The sequence below is a fragment of the Triticum urartu genome, chromosome 3, assembly GCF_003073215.2.
Source record: "Triticum urartu cultivar G1812 chromosome 3, Tu2.1, whole genome shotgun sequence".
In the NCBI taxonomy this organism is placed as follows: domain Eukaryota; kingdom Viridiplantae; phylum Streptophyta; class Magnoliopsida; order Poales; family Poaceae; genus Triticum; species Triticum urartu.
The window spans coordinates 466,926,202-466,945,629 of NC_053024.1; the positions used below are offsets into that span (position 1 = coordinate 466,926,202).

Consider the following 19,428-nt stretch of genomic DNA (forward strand, 5'->3'; position numbering starts at 1 on the left):
GATCTACGCCGCTCATCTCACAACAGGCTCCCCCCTCTCGACGCCGTTATAAGTAGTGGCTTCCTTCCAGTTCCATCCCTCCCCGTCCCTCCAAACCCACGCCACCGCCACCTTTCCCGCCGGCCCCGCTTCCGCCTCCGCCGCTGTCTGGTCCTCGAGCCGAACCGCTCTCCTCCCATGGCGGACCCGGTCGACGCTCCTTCCAAGGCGGCCCCGGTCGACGTCCCTTCCAAGCCGGCCCCGGTCGACGTCCCTTCCAAGCCGGCCCCGGTCGACGCTCCTTCCAAGGCGGCCCAGGTCGACGGCCCTTCCATGGCGGCCCAGTGCGGCGCGCCTCCCAAGGCGGCCACCGGTCCCGGTCTCTACTCCGAGATCGGCAAGAAGGCCAGAGGTCAGGACGAGCGCGCGCTTCCCTTTTGGGTTACTTTTCAGGGGTTTTGTGGAATTTTGGTGGTGATGATTCTCGATTTGAGCTTTCTAAGCGACTAATCGCTCCCCCCTTTGACTAATTTCTGGTTGCTGTCCTTGGTGGTTTTGCAGATCTTCTCTGCAAGGATTTCACCACGGACCAGAAGCTTACCCTCACCACTTACGCCGCAAATGGAACTGTGAGTACTGAGTAGTAGTAACGATCTCTGCTCGCCTTTCGTCGTTTCCTGTCACGATTCGTTCCTGTATGTGGCAGTTTATAATTGTTTGAGTTGGGTTCTAGATGACTGCTGGGGTTTTCGTTTGAGGTGTTGTGTTGTGTAGTATGCACAGGATTCGGGGCTTCGTTTTTGTTTTCTGCATTTTTTATGCAGATTGGGGATGAAGTGCGTCTTCGCCAGCGGTCTGTTAGGCTTTTGGGGGATGGTTCGATTTTGAGTTGAGTTGGAGTGCACGAGATCTCAGACTGCCTTAAGAGTAGTTGGTGGATGAGGCGTGATATTGAGCTCTTTTTTTCAGTTCAAATCGTTGGTAGTCCCTGTCTCGGATGCTCTAGTTTATTACTCCCTCCGTTCCTTGATATAAGGTGTATAGATTTTTGAGAAAAAGTTCAAAATATAAGGTGTATTGCCTTGCACCACTCATTTGAATAACTTTTTAAGGGATTTGATTACATTTCCTTACATAGGGCAAGCTCCTCTATTTTCTCATATTAATTAGTCAGGTGTAATCTTGCCCAAAACTTGTGAAATTTTTCCTCCATGTGCACTCTTTAATTTCCGTGCTAAAAACTATACACCCTATATTTAGGAATGGAGGGAGTATATGGGTGTGTCTAGGGCACATCTAGATGTGCTCTAGTTATTGCACATCTAAGTGAGTGAATCAAGCATAAAAGAAAAAAGAAAAAAGAAAGAAAATATTCACACGAATCTTAATGTAAGATCAATGACATATGACTTAGATGTGCAATACTTATGGCACATCTAGATGTGCTTTAGCAAAACTGTTGAAATTACTGTGTTCATGTTATGTCATATGGAATGTTGATTACAGGTTGGTTAGAACTTGCAATTTTCTTGGTTTCAAATTTGACGTGAAGCTGTATGCAAGAGTTTTTGGTGTGTGTGCATTGTGACACACATATTGGTGGTCTTCATGGACTGAAGCTGTATGCTTGATGAAAGTGGCATTTGGGGTTGGATGTAATAGTTAGTGAGGAGCATGATGCTTTAGTATCTGCAGATTTCACTTTTCACCAAGTAAACCTAGACCTGATATTAACTAGGTGTTATTCCCTTTATTCTGTGCCATTGTTCATCATTTCTTCGCCCCCCTGGTTTATTTAGTGTCTAAAAGTACGTGTTAATACAGTATTAATATGAATTGCTTTCTGATCTTTAGGATTTGGTGTTTGGTACCTTTGGGTGTTAACATTTTGGTTCTAGATCTGCTTGCACTCTACCTAGTTCTCCTTATTTTTGGTTTCAGAGATTATGTTTACACCCAGATAAACTTCTGGAACTACGTTATGTTACTCAACAATGTAGGATTTCTAACGTGTATTTATGAACTTTCTTTGTTGATTATGGCTGAAGCCCCGCCCTGAATTAATAGGTAGATTATAAGGTAGATAATCATTAGAGAGTTTGCAATTATAATGTAACAGTAAATACGATATTACATAATTTGTACTTCCTCCATCCGGAAATACTTGTCATCAAAATGAATAAAAGAGGATGTATCTAGATGTATTTTAGTTCTAGATACATCCTTTTCTATCCATTTTGATGACAAGTATTTTCGGACGGAGGGGGTATTGGTTTATTTTGGTAGGACCATTGTTAATATGTTAGTTCAATTTGTCTACTGCTTTATAGATACACATGCTGACAAACAACTGATTCAGTCACACTTTTTCATTTTTATATAGTCCATTGTTAACTGACACTGTCAAAATTCCAAAACCTGACAGTTCAGCTCTTGTTGACACTTGGCTTGCTAGAAATCCTTATTTTTGGCTTCAGATTTTCACCCAGAAAAACTTCATGTTATGTTCTTTAACTGGAACTACGTTTATTTAACTTATCAATGTAGGATTTCTAACGTGTATTTATGAACTTGATCTTTATTAATTGTGAGTGAAGGCACGCTCTGAGAATAGGTAGATGAACATAGATAGTCGTGAAGGAGTTAGCAATTAATACTAGATTCTAGAATTTGTATTGGTTTATTTTAGCAGGACCATGATCGATACGTTAAATCACTTTGTCTACTGTTTTATAGATATATGTTTGCTCATTATGTGATACAGACTGACAAACAACTGATCCAGTTACACCTTTTCAGTTCTTTTATAGTCCCTTGTTTACTGACACTGTCAAAATCCTAAAACCTGCTAGCATTGCTTGTCTTTATCCATTTTCTGTCCATACTTGTCTCATTTTTCATATTTCTGTAAAGTTCAGCTCCCGCAGTCTTAAGCTTTCAGTTCTAGGTGTGAACTATAAATCTGATAATATATTCTGTAATTTATCCCTATAGGCAATCACTGCTACAAGCACAACGACAAAAGAAGCTGTCCTTGGCGAGATCCAGACCCAGTTTAAGTACAACAATGTCAAAGTTGATGTGAAAGCAAATTCAGACTCTCAAGTAAGTTTGTGGCCGTGTCCTTTTCTGGTCAAATCTTATTGTAAGGAGCTCTCAGATCCTGTTGATGAACCAAGCTTAGTCAACCGTTTCAATGTTTCCTTTTTAGGTGTTAATCACAACCACATCCGAGACTCGGTACATACCAGGCTTGAAGAGAATTGTGACCGTTCCTTTGACAAACCACACTCCTGCTAAGGTACCATCATTTTCCAGATTGGTTTGGTCTTTTATAGCAAAAAAAATGATGTCTTTTACACTCTTACCTTCTTCTTGCAGGCTGAGTTGCAATACTTCCATGATTACGCTGGAATCAGTGTGGGTTTTGGCCTACACTCAAAACCTCTGATTAACGTTTCAGCTCTGGTTGGCAACAAAGCTTTTGCTCTTGGTGCTGATGTTGCCTATGATAGTGCAACTGGGGATTTCACCAAGTACAATTTCGGAGCGAGTTTCACCAACGACGATCTTTACGCTGCTGTGATGCTGTAAGTTTTTGCTTCTAAAAGACTCTTGACTGCTTCACCTTTCCTGTAATCTTGCATGAACTAGATGGGGGTGTGTATGAATGGTGGATGATTTCCCTTTTCAGGAACAACAAAGGGGACAGCCTATCTGCGTCTTACTACCAAATGGTGAGCAACAGCCAGGCAGCTGCTGGAGGAGAAGTGAGCCACAGCTTGTCGAGCCATGAGACCACCACCACCTTGGGGTTTCAGTATTCCTTGGACCCTCTGACCACCACGAAGGTGCGCTACGACAACCACGGCATGGTCAGTGCCCTCATCCAGCACGAGTTGAGGCCCAAGTCATTGCTGACCATCTCCAGCGAGTTCGACACCAAGGCCATCGAGAAGAGCTCCAAGATCGGGCTCTCGCTGCTCCTTAAGCCCTGATGATGATGATGCCGATCCCTTCTAGGTTTAGGATGGGGGTGGTAGACTGGTAGCTTTCCATATCACATACACCTGAGGAGGTCGTGTTTGGTCCGACTCGTCTTGTTTCTGCGAACTTGTCCTCGCTTGCTGTCATCTTATTGAGAATTAGTACTACTTGTCCAATGTCCAGTAGCTTGTTTTAGATGTTCGAGAGCTATATCAGTGATTCTCTAGGTATTGAACTGAAATCTCGTAAATGCTTTTGGCCTTCATATGCCTCTATCTAGAAAATTCAAGTCCCTTTCCGTTATGCTATTATGCTTCCCCACAATTCTTGGATCCCTCTTGCTACTTAACATGCTATGCAAGTGTATAACTTATACTTGAATACACTAGAAAAACATGATATGCTTCATTTATTCTCGTATAAATCCAACAAAGTGGACTTCAACCTTATTGTAAATGCACTGTCTTACATATATCAGACAGAGTGGGGTAACCACTGAAAATAAGCAGCAGGCAATTTTGCCTTCAGTAGCAATGGTTCTGCATATAGATACAAAAAAATGTTCAAGTGCGTACATATTAAAGCGTTGCTGCAGGGAAAATGCTTCCACTGCCATTGCAACCTTTTCTCGGCACCACTAGTGACCAAGTCAGCCACTCCATTCTGATGCCATCCCTTCCTACCTGTATGCTATTAGTAGATTATTATACTGAGTAGCGGTGCAACAAAGTCTAGGATGCCGCTTCCCAGATTTTGTAATCATGTCCCTCTGCTGCAACAATCCAGTTTATGGGACCAGTTGGTTCAAAATGTCCCGCGCCAATCTTCATCAGTAAATTCTCATTAATCTCGGCGGCATATAAATTCTGTTCTGCCTTGAGTATCTTGATCTACATACCGACATATACATATGACCAGCAATTTTAGAAATTTGTTCATTGCATATATGGACATCATCAAGTGGAAGGGAGAAAAAAAGGTACACATTTTATACCTTGCTGCGGCACTGAATCTTTAGGCGACATCTGATAGACATTAATTTGGCAATATCTTGTTGTAAGTGTGAGAAGATGTGATCATAGAAGACTGCAGGAGTGCCAGGATGTGTCAAGATATAGGCATAGCCTTGCATCTCCATACCATAGGGAAATCTCCAATGACCCTACAGTTATACCAAAACCCATGTTAGGAGTATCAAGATTGGTAACTCAGTTGAACCCCGGAGCACGTGCTTCCGGCTTAATATAAAACATTCTACATTGTCAAAATTATTGACAAAAATATTGCAAACACTTGTTATCTTGTGCCCTATTAAAAAAGAGCAAATTCAATGCATACAAAGTTGCTATTTTAGAACAGTTACTAACATACTTTGTCATGAATTGCTGTAAAAAAAATACTTTTTCATGAAAATTTGCAGGTACATGCACATGACTGAATTTTATGAAACTTTTAAATATCTTCTCTTTTTTAAAAAAAATGAAGGGTGCAAACGAGCTTCGGAGCACAAAATCTCACTCTTGGATCAAGACCTGTAGAAAAACTTGCAGATTCTTGCAATTTGGGGGGGGGGGGGGGGGGGGGGTGATCTTAGAACATAATTCATTTATACAAGAATTCTTAGGATTCCAAATTTCAACAGCGATGGAGCAAGACAGGTTATTTTAGAAACCGTGTTTCGAAAAATAAATAGAAAAGGGAAATTGAGCAACATTAAGTAAATAAGAAAAAGACAGCTACACAGTGTTTATTACTAAGATACATCAGATGGCAGGATAGCCAGCATAGAATGGCAAAACCTTTTGACTAAGCCAGGATATGTCCACTTGTCCAAGGTTCTGTGCAATACTAATATTAGGGAGATATGGCTAACATTGTGTCACATGCTAAACTTTCGGGGTCCATGCCCATCACACATCGATCCATGCATATATAGAGATAATGTATTGTACCTGAGTAGAGCCGGTGTCATGATTTTCTATAAATGTGACTGCACGTGAAGGCCACCAACCTAATACTCCAGGGGGTTTTCCTTTTTCATCAGACAAGCGCCAATACTCAGATCTTTCCAATGCCTGTGCAACGCAAGGAAGTTCCATATTACAGTCATAGAAACAAAAGAAGAAAAACCTAGGAGAAGAGTACACAAGGTCCACCGGTACAAAAACAAACAATGGGTGAAACTAAGCAGTAAAATCATTCATGAGTTAAATAGCATCAGGAAACCACTTCAGAACAGATTTATCAACACTTGTTGGCATGGGAAAACTATGTAAAAGCAAGTTTAATTAACTGACATCATGATGGTTTTGCACCTGCATCTCGCATTAAAAATAATAGCAAGAACTGATTGTAGAGAAAAATACTCAATCATCAATAACATTACATGATCTTTCTGTAAAAAAATAGTGAAAAAAATATAAGACATGATTCAACCAAGCAGGCATACAATGCTTCATGACGCATATGGCAACAAAAGTTACTTGAACGAATTTCGCTGAAATCTTACCATATGAAGTATTCCCTTAGTAGTGACATCAAATGCACCAGCAGTTCCGTTTGTAGCATTTATCCAGTCAACAATTCTCTGCCTGTGAGCATCCTGGTTATAATCCATCTCACCATAAGTATAACTGAGAGAGTCCCAGTACTCTCCTACTGCAAAGTATGGTTCAGTTGCTTCCATGTAATCTTTGACATATCCACCCCAAAAGCCACGAGCAAAATCAAGTCTCCATCCATCATATCCAACTTCCTTTCTGCAATTCGAGGAGAATAACTATGAAAACATGTGATGCTGGCACTTCCGCAAAATTCAGGTCCAATGGTCTATAATTCAATTTATATCCTAAAGTTAATGGAAAATATACCGACGCATTAAGATTTGCCAGCTTCTCACATATTGGAGTAGTGGGAACGTCAAATGTTCTATCTCCAAAGGAAGGAACAGATAGTATTCCCTAATAATGTGCCGCTCATTCAACAAACTATTTCTGTATTAAAATTGGAGGGAGGAGTTATTCTTGAATGTGTTGTGTGAGCTATGTGTCAGGCCATCTTGAGTTTTCTCCTCTTTCTTTTCTCAAGGAAGTAGGCCATGTTAAGTTTGTTAGACATTCCTATCAACCAACTATCCCAAAAGACTGATCTGATAGGAAGAGGAGATATAATATAATATACTATCAACCAACTATCCCAAAAGACTGATCTGATAGGACGAGGAGATAACTGATTGGGGCAAATATAGGGACTGAGAAAAAAGAAATCAGGTCTGATATTATGTTAGATATTCCTATCAACCAACTATCCCAAAAGACCGGTCTGAGAAAAAAGAAATCAGGTATGACGTGTTTTTTTATAGGAACACTGTATGACAGGAAGGGCATCGAATGAATGGAACTCTGAATTCCATATCCATTTATCTGCCTCTCTTATCTTCTTCTCAGATCATATCCCTGATCCCCAACTCTCTGGTGAATTCACACATTATCCAGACCAATTCACTGAGAGATTTGATTGTCAGAGTTGAGAATACAAGTCATATAACACACAGCTGCAAATTAGATACATAAATGATGCATTTACATGTAGTCTATTAATGGACGCTGCACATTTGAACAGCTCATGCATTAACAGATAGTTAAGAATGAGAAAACGTAGGAGCTTTCGCCAAGAAATGAAAGGGTGGCAGACCTCATCCAGCGAAGCCATTCTTTAATATCAGTTCTCACAAAATCTTGTGAGTGATCAATGTTTGGTGCAGCATGGAAGTTATCTCCACTGCTCTTGTTTCCTCTTCCCTACAAGCACAAGAATTTCACCATGAACGTACAAAGGGTTAACAGATATCATATGCTGCACAAGCAAAATAAAATGGTAAAAACATGTAGAACAATCTTTTTGAACGGAATGTATAACAACCTTGTAATTTCTAATTTAACTTCTGGAGGTGGATATTTGTTTCCTTCTATTTCAGAACACAGGTCAAGTTCCATTAAGTTATTTACACAACTTAAGTATGAATGCAAATTAGTGCATTTTACTTTCAATACTAAAAAGGTAAAACAATAAAAGTCAAAAAGGCAAAGAGTTAGTCAGAATTTGCAGGTCACTCAGCCAGACTACCTTTAAGCACCATTTTGTTGGTTGACTAAAGTTTATTTTCTCGTAACTTCAGTAAGCCCACACTTGAGGGTAAATATTTGTGAATTTCATTACTATATCCATGCGGAGGACTGATGCTACCCATTTTATGTTTGTGTCTTCAACAGAAATTATAGCAGCACAGTGGAAGAACCAAATAACCACAATCGGTGATGATATTAGTGAATCAAAATGAACTTTGAAGAACAACGTACTCGAAGTCGACTAATAAGGTTTAGTTAGCACGGAAAAGCCTCACCTGGAAATGTGGATCATCAGCAACGACTGCTCGGTCATCCCAGTTCATACGCCCACCAAAAATATTCCAGATCCCGTTTTGATTCTGAAACTGAGCACATCTGTGATTTAGAACAGCATCACCAAGAACCTTCACACCATTTTCATGGAAAATATCCACAAGCTGCTTCAACTCTGCCATGGTTCCATATCTGAAACATTGATGATATCATGGTAATGCTTAGCACAGCTCGCGTGATGAGGTTGGGAGAAATTTGGAAGGAAAACAAGCTCAGTACAATTTTGCAACAAGATTAGCAATGCTTTTCTCATTTATTACCCAAGTGCTTGCAAGGTCATGTTTCTACAGTCTACACTGATAGTAGCAAGATATCCAGAACAACAAATATACACCAGAGAGTCACAACATCTACTACATAGCCTCATCAGTCACCTAATACAGAACACGCATCACCTGCCTTGTTCATTCATTAGGAGGAAAACTTCTGGTCAGTTCATCATTTACTCAACAACCACCAAATAGTTTTCCACAGTTTGCACATTGGCATGCATTACACTAGCAGGCAAAACTTTACACAAGCAAAATCACAAACAATGCAGATAGGTATACAATGAGACATTGGTTTGCCGAACTTCTACTTCATGACCAAATAATATAATGAATAATTCATGCAGGAAATAGTAGCATGGCAGTGCTTGCACTAACCATGGAAAGAAATAAGGTCTCACATATTTAGTGCAGATAAAAAGGGTCAACATCCATAAGGGTTGTACTTGCTGGTAAAGTTAGGAACAGCATTACAGGATAAAGAATATACAGCTTGAAGATGGTATATCTTAAAGACAACAGCTAGCATCAACAATTTGCATCTTGCAAAAAATTACATTTAGAAGTTTGGCATGTATGTGGGCTTTGTTAATCAAGTTTCCTTATTTTGTTCAAGCTCAAAATATTAAACATGGTATTGATCATGCATCAGCCAGTTGCTCCAAAAGTCCAAACTGATGGAGAGAGGCGGGCAATATATTTCAACACTCCACCTCACATCTAGGCTTATTTAGTCCTTACACGTGGGATCGATGTAGGCTGCATAATCTATATTTAATATTGCGTTGGCAGGGTCTTGAACTCATAACCTGTTGGCTCTGATACCATATTGAATTCATGCACCAGACAGACCAGACAGTTGCTCCAAAAGTCCGAACAGATGGAGAGAAGCAGGCAATATATTTCAACATATGGAACTAGTTTGCACATTATACACTGACATCCAGTTCAAGGGACCAGCAAAGGAGATACTATGGCAGAAAATAGAAACTAACAAAATAAAGTAAGATAACATTACCAAATGTATCCAATTCTCGAAGAACCATTTTAAGGAATATAATGGCTTTCCACAAGTAAATATACCTGGAATTTAGGTTGTATAAATCCCTTGGCATGTATCCTTCAGGTGATACAGAATCAGTAGGTGGTGGTGACCAAACAATGGTGAAACCCAGGGATGACAACTCCTTGGCCTTTGTACCAAGTTCAACATACCACTTTCCCGACTTATGTGACTCCCAATTAAATCCTTGGCACACTATTTCGAATCCAGATCCAGTGCCAGAACAAGCTGGCTTCACACTTTCTGGGTCATCGATGTAAACAGGATCTTCTATGGCATCAATAGTGGGGCTCCTAAAAATGCTATATGCTTCAGCTGCTAACCTCTCAATTTCTTGTAGAATATCTTCTTGCAGAACTTTGTTCTTTGCTCGTTGACCTCTTCTAGACGACAGGCCAACCACCAGATTTCTTATATCGCTGATTAGGCCATCAGTTTGCGCAGACTTATCATCAAGTTTATGTTCACCAGCCTTATGAGGCTCTTGAGTGCTGCCAAATTGCTCCACCCTCGTAAGAGGAATATAGAAATCAAATCCATTCTCCAGATTTCTCAACCAAGTATGCTCATTAAGTTTGAGCACGAAAACAAGACCTGAGTAGTCTGCATCCAGTAGGAATGATACAGCGTTGCCTGTACCATCAGTTTTTTGCTGCAGCACCAGGTAAGATGTGTGAATAGGAATAGCTAACTAATTTTCAGGCAGCTTAAGTTACTGGATCTCAAGAATAATACATGTAAATGCTCTATGAATGGAAGGAAACAAGAAAGAAAGAAAAATGCAGCACCCCAGAAACACCTATTGTCAACTCAAAAGAGTAAAACTTGCTTGTGTGTGCATTCTGTTTGAAGATATAAGAGAGAACCACTCCTAAACAGACTAGGGAGCTTGTCCTCGCTTGACCAACCAAAGCAGGAATCACCCAGAAAGGAAGCACTTTTTTAGCTCCATGGCACCATTCTCCTTTGTCATTAGACGCACATGAGTCCACATTGGATGTGCACTGAGTTTAATTATGTAGGTTCCCAAAGTCAAGTACAGTTATTATACAAAGTGTAAAGTGGTATATATGTTTTGAATTGCTGAAACGCACAATCCCCAAGGTCTTCAGAGATTTGCCAAATATCAGACTAGTTTTTATACTTCACTGTTTTCTACAGAAGGTTCAATGAAATTCCAAATTATCCAATTTGTTTGAAGAAAAAGTTAAGTAACCAGACCTTTAGTGGAGTTACAGCGGAACCCTATGTTTTTAAGGCGACGCTTTGCTTTAAGGCGCTGGGGGGGGGCGCCTCGACGCCTAGGCGCCTAAAGCAGACATATTTGCAAAGCGCTGGGGGGGGCGCCTCGACGCCTAGGCGTCGCCTTAGAGACGCCTTAAAAACATAGGCGGAACCCTAAGTTTTTGTTCAAATTTTGCAAAACTCGCATGAAAATCAGAAAAACTTTCATGGTGTCTTATCACTGTCGGTGGTGAGATGGAACAGGAGGAGCTGTCCTCGTTGCTTATCTGCCCCGCTAGCTTGCCGAGGTGAGCACTAGGTCGAGCTCATGCATGTCGCCGGCCACTGCTGATCCGTGTTAACACGCCTATCGTCCAGGAGGATTACACGCAGTATCTATTAGGTACTTCAGGTTGTTAGCTATGCATTAATGCATACTTATCCATTGTAAACCGAAGCTTATCTCTCTGATCTTCCTTGTTCTTCACGATGTAATCCCAACAACCTGTATGCTTATCAGGGATAAGCCCCTGCATATTTAACACGTACGCATCCCCTCCAACGAGGGTAAGACCCTACCCGCAATCTTAATATGGTATGGGAGCCAAGAGGTCTTGAGTTCAGGACCCTGACAACACGGTATTAAAAAATAATAATTCTGCGGCCTACATCGATCCCTCGTCTAAGGACTAAATAAGCCTAGACGTGAGGCGGAGTGTCGAAATATATTGTCCGCCTCTTTCCATCAGTTCGGACTTTTGGATGAATTGGCTGGAGCATGAATTCAATAATCCATGCCAACCTTGGTCAAGAGAATCTTGTTCTAAGATTACTCCCTAATCTCCTAACTAGTTTGGCAGCTATTATCTCAAGGAATCATCATATGGTGCAGAAGGGTGGAGCCATGGCTCTATGGTTCTGCAGAACTTTTTTCAGCGGCAAACTTGAGGGGAGGCCCTGACAAGTAAATTTTATTTATACAAGAAAAAAGTAAGGCGGCCTGTTGATAACACAATACTATATCCTATACCCAAATAGTTGATCCCCACCACATCTATTTCTCTCAACACGCACATCCCACGTCACCACACATGCCACCTAACCCTCCACATCATCAAGTACATGCAATCCCTTCATATTCCATTTCCAGCACATGCACTATAACGTGCAGCCAACCTCCGCTTACTGCTAGGTCTATATGAAGATAATGTGGAGGGGCATTATTCCCATATATTCTAGTTTTTTTCTTAATTTTATTCTTTACAAACTTATTGCTATAAATTCCTACAGCAAGGCATGGGTATTAGCTAGTTAGGAGTATAAAGGAAACAGAAACAATTAATTGCACGACAGGGCCAACTTTACTATTTAAGTGAATTTTCTGTTTCCGCTATTCCATCATCAGATTTAAAACACCCTGAGCTTATTTTGTACACTTTCCTAGTAAAAGGGGCACGATTGAAAGAAGTAGCCCTCTTAACAAGGAGATTATATTACAGAGCAAATATCTTTCAAAGATGTAAATATTTACAGAAAATGTGGAAAAGTAAACACAAGTTTATGGAGAAGTTAATAATACCAAACTCACCTTTAGTTTTAATTTTTGCATACACTACAAAATATCATTTATTTAAAGATTGTTAAGTTTATCCTATGGATAATCTATAGTAAGCATCATCACACTTTACCAGTTTAATATACCGTGGGATGGTGAATTTTAGTCCATACAATTTCAAAAGTGTGCGCGGTACAATTTTCAGTTTCCATTGTACATGGTGAATCAGAAAATAACAGTGTACAAGTGGCATGATGTGATTCTACTTTTGCAAACTGCTTTTGCATGCCATTTATTACAGAGCAAAGCTCGTCGGTATCTTAACACAATTCAATTTCATCTCTCTTTCTACAAAGGGCTCAAAGTTATCTCCTTACCTCTAGCAAGGTCTGAAGAGCTTTCTGTCGGAAGATCTTCGTGTTTGGTGGATGCGGTTCTGGTGGGATCTCCCAAGTCATGGTATTGCCTTTGCAAACTCCCCAATGAATGATAACATCTCCAGTAATGTCAGTATAGAATTCGACGAGACTTTGATCTGTTTCACTATTATCCGTCACAGCAACAGATACAAAATGCTCAAAATACTCTGATTTTAAGATGGGATATTCCTCATAGAACTCTGAAATGCATTTTGTGCTTGGACCTTTATCCCCAGGAACTGCTTCTTTTAGCTGAGTATTAGATCCTTCAGGTTTCGCTCCTAAGACACAAGAAAATCCAATATGTTAGATAGCATTCCTTGAAGGCCCCAAAAAATCAGATTCTTCAGCTTGTGAAAGCCAATACCATGTAATTTCTCGGTCAGAACATACCATGTAATTCTCTGAGAATGCTACTGACTACTGCAGTTCAGTAATTGACTTGAGGACAAAACAGGTTGTCATCCAAAGAACAATAATAGCAGGAAAAAGGGTGCAAAGTTATCAAGGAGAACCACATTTTACAAGTCAGCATTTTTTATAGCAGTTGCTTGCAACTATGATTGCTTTAAAACAGGATTTCCTTGGTTTATGCAAGTGAAATTCATTGCTTGTATGCTAATGTTATTACACTCAGATAATAATCAGATGGCGTGACATGGAGAGTCCGTTTTGCGCATGTGTGCTGAAACATACTTCCAGAAATGTTGTTTTTGCCATGAACTTAGGTAAAAATGGAGCAAACTGTCGATGCAGCAGTATTTACTCTGCTAAGGGTGTTGTGGCTTTTTCTTATTGGTCTAGGGTTTGGGAGTGTCCTTGAATCCTTGTAATATAATTTGCCCCTTTGGGCAGTGCAATACAACAAGTCTAGTCATAACATGGCACTATGGTAGTATAGCACGAATGTTCAGGCTACAGGTCCTGTATTTGCCACTGACGTTGCCTCTCTTCAGCCACTACTGCTCATCGTCTTCCATTGCGCTACCCCCAGGAGGAGCGAGTTCCGCTCCTGGGGCTAAGCAAACTCATCCGCAACCCTGTAATTCATTGTAGCGGGCAAGGATAACCAGTGGTTGCATCTAAAATTTCCTTTTACATTGCTCAGGGTTCTAATGCCAAATAGTTGTGTATTATTAAGTACGTACTTCCGTAGAAGAAAAATATTTATATCTAACCTAAACCCACTCGAATAGGACAGAGTACTTGAAGCTCTAAAATAACCTGGGTAGACATCAATACCTTGTTTTGCTCCTAACGGATCTCCATCCTCGAGGGACCCACTTAAGGGTATTCTGAAATCCCCACCCTTATGTTGAAACCATGCACCTGTTCCCTCTTCCTAACAAAGCAACAATCAATTGAGACATTAAAACTGGAAGCTGAATAAGCCCTTCAAACCTAAAAGAGCCAGAGCAATGCACATAATTTTACTAATTTATTTTTTTGAAAAGGGGAATATATTAATATTGGGAAGATATCAATTACACCCATCCTCTGCACCTACAAGATGTCGCAAAGACATCGAGGATGCACACAGCAGAAGGAAAAAAATAAAAAGAAAGGAAAAAAACAAAGGTCCCGCCACAATGATCGACTCCTCTCAGCAGCCGCACACAAACCACCACCAAATACAACACCCGGAAAACATGAAGGTCTCCAAAAGCAACGCCACCAAAAAGGAAACAGTGCACAAGCACTGTTGTTGCCCGATCCAAGATCTTAGGTTTTCACCCTGGAGAAGTCCGAGCTCTAAGACAATTCCTTCAGCAAGGCAATTGCTAGGCACAACCAATGAAGGCCAGACCTTAGGTTTTCACCCTGAAAGTCCCGGCTTGGCATCTGAGGAGCACCACCAAAAATGAATCCCTCCAGTGTTGCCGCCCCCACTCATCACTGCTGCTCCTGAGATTTATCTAACACCTGGCTGACTCCATCGCCTCCAAGGCTCCGCCCGTCCAACTGATCCTCCGATCACGACCACCATGACCTTCTCCACCGCTGTCTCCACCATGGAAATCGAGAAGCCGACATGTCCCAAGGTGTCATCAACCAACAAAGCTTCGCGCCACGCCCTGAGAACCTCGTACGCTGATATGGACGTGCACGACCGGAATCTAACCGATCCAGATATCCTGAGCAACATCTCAGGTGGCCGTTCCGGAACACGCCGATGGCCAAATCGAGGAAGACCGATCATGCAGGCCGTTGCCGTGATAGGAGAAGAGCACAAGGACCGCCTCCTTATGCGAGCAAAACCAATAGGCCCCCACGCCGACAGTCAGAGCAACAGAGTAGAAAACGGCCGCAGCGCCTCCATGCGCGCAGCACTCCATCCAGAGCAGGCCCAGCGGGCCCAGATCAGGCCTGAGGCCCAGAACAGATCCGCTACCTGCACCGCCGGGGGCATCACTGCAGGAGCAGCGCGCCGCCCGCCTCCACCTGTCCACTCTGTCTCCAGGCCCCGGCCCCCAAGACCGCGCCTCCTTGCACCGCCGCCACCGACCCACCACCACCGCGATGCACTCCCTGCCCTCCGTCATTTGACGAGAAGGGCGCCGCCACCGCTGTGCCTCCGGAGTCGCTCGGGTGGAAGCGACCCGGGAGGAGTTTTCTTCGCCCAAATTCTCTGCCGATGGGTCATATTAAAATATGAAGGGCAGGCCTGGCGCAGTGGTGAAGTACTCCCCACTTATGTCAAGAGGTCCTGGGTTCGACGCAGCCTCTCTGCATTGTGCTGTATGGATAAGGCCTACCTCATAAAATCCTCCCCAGACCCCACCTGGTGTGGGAGTTTCTAGCTCTGGGTCTGTCCTATGGATCTATTAATATATCAGCTCGGATGAGGCATGTGTTTCATATTGCCTTTAGTATGCAGATATGCATGTCTGTGGTGTACAATATCTTTTGGTTAGACAACTAGAGACTGCATACACAACTTTCCATAGCAGCATTCGGTGGTAGTATAAATGGAATGGAATTGAGTGGGCAAGTCCTATATTTATGGTGAGAGTTTTAATATAATACAGTAAGTTAAGAAACACACGAGTGTAAAGTTCGAACCTTGAGGACAAAATAGATAGCGGCAATTGGAGTGTCCTTATCAAATTTGATTTGCACTTCATGAAGTATATGTCCTTCTGAATTGGGTGAAGTCTCCAATGGTGTTTCAATTGCAGAGTCCTGAAAGTTTCAAATATTGTTCAGTAATTTGAGGTGGTGTTTGGTTCTCTAGTCCTATGACTTTTTCTAGTCCCTAGGACTTCGAAAAAGACTCTCAAGGAGGTGTTTCTAAGGACTTTTAGCAAAAAGTCTCAAAAAAGTCTCACTCTGTTTGATTTGCTAGGGACTTTTTCTAGTCCCAACACAAAAAGGTCCCTGGAACCAAACACCCCCTGAATCCTAAATAGTTACTACTAGAATTATATCTAAATGATAAATAAGGAAGCGGTTCCTAGAAGTTAGTGTCGCACAGACACCCATATGCCAGTTTCAATAGCTGAAAACTGTCTTAAGTGCTTGAACAGTTTTCACAAGTTTAGAACAACCTTGATTGGAACCGAACCGGGAGGTCTAATTTCCGAAGGAGGTTGATCCCATTCACTGCAAATAAGGAGGATAAGATGAATTCAGTTCTTTTAGGGAGCAGAACATCGAAAACAAACCTGCCTTGAAAAATTATTATTTGTTCAAGCAACAAAGACAGAAGTGCCTATCAAGACAATGACATGGGAGACAAGGAGACATAACACACATTGACATGCAATCAAATAAAAGAGAACATGTGAACATCTCCACCCAGTTGTGCAAACATGTGATTATTAGTTAGAATGTGCATTGATGATATTCCAGAAGAAAAGAGGCTGGATAGTTCCAATACTACCAGTATTCCTTTATACAACAAAAATGTAGTACCGAGTTTTGTGCTGAATTTCCTCTGCTTAGTGTTAGTTAGGAGCAACCGCATTGCCCACCTGATTTATTTACTAGTACTACTCTGGAATGAACGTGTTCATAGTTTCCCAAGGCATTCACTAAGAGACGAAGTCGAACCCGGTGCAGTGAAGCGGGATCGCGAGCGAAACCTACCTCGCTGACAGGTGACAAGGCGTGCATACCTGCCGGTCTCACCGTGGTAGGAGACACCCCAGTGCAGCAGCCACTTCCCCTCTACGTCGCACCCGATGACGATCTTGCACTTGCCGTCCGCATCCGGCTCCGCCTCCACTCTCACCCACGCCTTCCCTTCCACCTGGACACGCCACACCACAGAATCAAATACTGTATGTAGCAGCCAGAATAATAAAAGGAAGAAAAAGGAGAGGCACAATCCACAGTTCCACACGACGGGGCATAGAAGAGGTTACAGTTTGGCATCGGCGGAGGGGGAACTTCTCGGAGAAGACCACCGCGGCCTCTCCGGAATCAGCCACGGGCACCTCCGCCGCGCCGGCGTGGGCGACGACGACGCCGCCCCGGGCGAGCCTGACTCTCCTGGGTGCGGCACGGGATCGGGCCGCCCGCGGGCGCGCGGCCACCAGGAAGGCCTCCCCGGGCGGGCCGGCCCTCGCCGGCGGGACCGCCCGCGGGATCGCCGGAATGTTCCAGCTAACCGCCGACATGTCACAGCCTCTCGCGCTCGCTCTCCGTGTCTGTCCAACGCGCTCCTCTCGTGTGCGGAAGGGAAGGGGAGGGAAGTGGACGGGAACGGAAAATGAGGTGGGACGGGGGAAAATAAAGAGCAGGGCTTAAAAAGGAATGGCCCGTCGTCGTCGGGAGATGATTTCCGGGCCCGCGCGTCAATGGGGGGAGGGCCTGGCCACGACCGGTGGAAAATCGCTGCCGCGCCGAGGCGGATTGGGAAGGGGGGAAAGTGGTCGCTCCTCCTCCCGAAGCTCGATTTGCTAATTTTGGGATCCCAAAGCGGACGGACGGCTCTCTCGCCGACTAGCCGTGCGCAGCGGTGATGTGGTGGAGTATCTTTTTCTTCTTCGTTTTCTTGACCTGACGGTGGTGTGGCATTAACAAGCGATTGATTATTAGGCTAACTTCACCGCGCGACTCTATCCTGTCCGTCCTCATCCGTTTAAAATAAAAGGAATAAACGAGACGGCCCAGTGCGCGGCCGTAAATGGACTTTTGTCCGCTTTGTGTCCGCTTTCGATCCATCCGCGGCCCAAGTTTGCGCCGCTTTTGGGGTGAAACGCACACCACGCGGACGCGCGGGTCATCTGCGCGTGTCCTCCCCTGGCCCGCCCGTCGGTGGCACAACGCAGGCCTTTTTCTATCCGCCCCCCTCTCTCCCTCCGGCCGCACCCCCTCCACTCTTCCCCTCGCCGCCGCCGCCGCTGCCATTGCAGCCGTGCAGTTTGGACGTGAGCTCGCCCAACCCCTTCCCCTCGGCGCCGCCGAGCTACCCAACCACGGCCACCTGGTTTGCGCACCCGCCGGCCGGTTTTGGGGCGGATCCGGTCGGTCTTGAGCTCGGCTGGCTGTGGGAGGCCGGGCCGCGCCATGGACTGGTCGGGCACCTCGCCGGAAGGCCCTGGCAGGGCCGCAAGGCCACATGCAGGCAGTGGCTCCTCCTCTAGCCGCTCGGGTCTGTGGCTCCTCCTCTAGCCGCTCGGATCTGCACCGTCGGTGGTCCGCCGGCAGATACACGAATGGCGGCCGACCGGGCTCGGTGCTTGCCCAAAAGCTCGCCGGCGCACCGTTGTCACTCATTAAGTGCGACCACTGTCCAAGGATGGTCGTGCGCCGCGTGTCTACAATGCCGGAACATCCCGGATGGGTGTTCATCAAGTGCTTAAACGATGGGGTATGCGCTTTTTTTAGCTTCGGTTTGTGCTCTAGATTTGACTAGTTGTGCTAACTTCAAATTTTGTTGTGTAGAATAGATGCAAGTTTTGGTATTCGGAAGAAGAGTACATCGATATATTGATAGAACGAAATTTAGTACACGTTCGTGCACTTTTAGCTAGTATAGAGGCTATAAATGAGACAAGTGCATTTGTTGCTAGATTAGAGGCTAGACACGACACTAGGTGTGAGGAGGAAGCAACATCGACTTCTGGCTTGAAGAAGAAAGGAGGATGCCAGATCGAGCCTCCTCCTCCACAGATCAACAACGAATGCATCGAGAAGGCCCTAACCCAACTCAAGGGAGCAGTTATGAAAGTTGGGTATCTTCTAAAATGTATTCTTGTGGGTTTTTTTTTCTTTGGTCTTGCTTTACTAGTCAAAATGTGATGATGTATTTTTCATGTACCAAAAATGAATGATGAAATAAAGTTAAGGACTTGCAAAGAAATAATACGCAGACAGGATGCGGCCGGAATACGTCCGCGCGCTGGGCGCACGGCCACCGCATCTCAGAACACGTCCTAATACAACCCCAAATCTTTATCCAAACGGACAGAATCTAAATAAAACAGACGTCCGTTTGAAGTCACGCGGTGGAATTGGCCTTACG

At 43.5% G+C, this 19,428-nt stretch overlaps 2 protein-coding genes across 2 annotated transcripts; one reads left to right on the top strand and one right to left on the bottom strand.

The window, feature by feature from the left end:
* The first annotated feature begins 42 nt into the window (after positions 1–42).
* LOC125544381 (mitochondrial outer membrane protein porin 1-like) lies at positions 43–4,148 on the top strand. The gene is made up of 6 exons (XM_048708046.1): positions 43–391; positions 541–608; positions 2,974–3,084; positions 3,191–3,280; positions 3,361–3,569; positions 3,674–4,148. The coding sequence occupies exons 1-6, from the start codon at positions 178–180 to the stop codon at positions 3,975–3,977; spliced, it is 996 nt and encodes a 331-aa protein (XP_048564003.1). The 5' UTR covers positions 43–177; the 3' UTR covers positions 3,978–4,148.
* A 204-nt stretch (positions 4,149–4,352) lies between these two features.
* On the bottom strand, positions 4,353–17,681 carry LOC125544380 (alpha-amylase 3, chloroplastic). The gene is made up of 13 exons (XM_048708045.1): positions 17,324–17,681; positions 17,075–17,208; positions 16,505–16,559; positions 16,020–16,139; positions 14,199–14,298; positions 12,915–13,237; positions 9,779–10,410; positions 8,369–8,558; positions 7,660–7,766; positions 6,476–6,725; positions 5,919–6,041; positions 4,961–5,128; positions 4,353–4,856 (listed from the first exon to the last, which is right to left on the bottom strand). The coding sequence occupies exons 1-13, from the start codon at positions 17,576–17,578 to the stop codon at positions 4,698–4,700; spliced, it is 2,616 nt and encodes an 871-aa protein (XP_048564002.1). The 5' UTR covers positions 17,579–17,681; the 3' UTR covers positions 4,353–4,697.
* Between the last annotated feature and the right edge of the window lie 1,747 nt (positions 17,682–19,428).

Coding starts and splice junctions, on each gene's coding strand:
- LOC125544380 (XM_048708045.1), bottom strand. CDS start 17,578: ATGTCGGCGGTTAGCTGGAACATTCCGGCGATCCCGCGGGCGGTCCCG. Junction 16,140..16,504: donor CCGGTTCGGTTCCAATCAAG/GTTGTTCTAAAC, acceptor TGAAACTTTCAG/GACTCTGCAATTGAAACACC. Junction 14,299..16,019: donor CTATCTATTTTGTCCTCAAG/GTTCGAACTTTA, acceptor TTGCTTTGTTAG/GAAGAGGGAACAGGTGCATG.
- LOC125544381 (XM_048708046.1), top strand. CDS start 178: ATGGCGGACCCGGTCGACGCTCCTTCCAAGGCGGCCCCGGTCGACGTC. Junction 3,281..3,360: donor CAAACCACACTCCTGCTAAG/GTACCATCATTT, acceptor TTCTTCTTGCAG/GCTGAGTTGCAATACTTCCA. Junction 3,570..3,673: donor CTTTACGCTGCTGTGATGCT/GTAAGTTTTTGC, acceptor TTCCCTTTTCAG/GAACAACAAAGGGGACAGCC.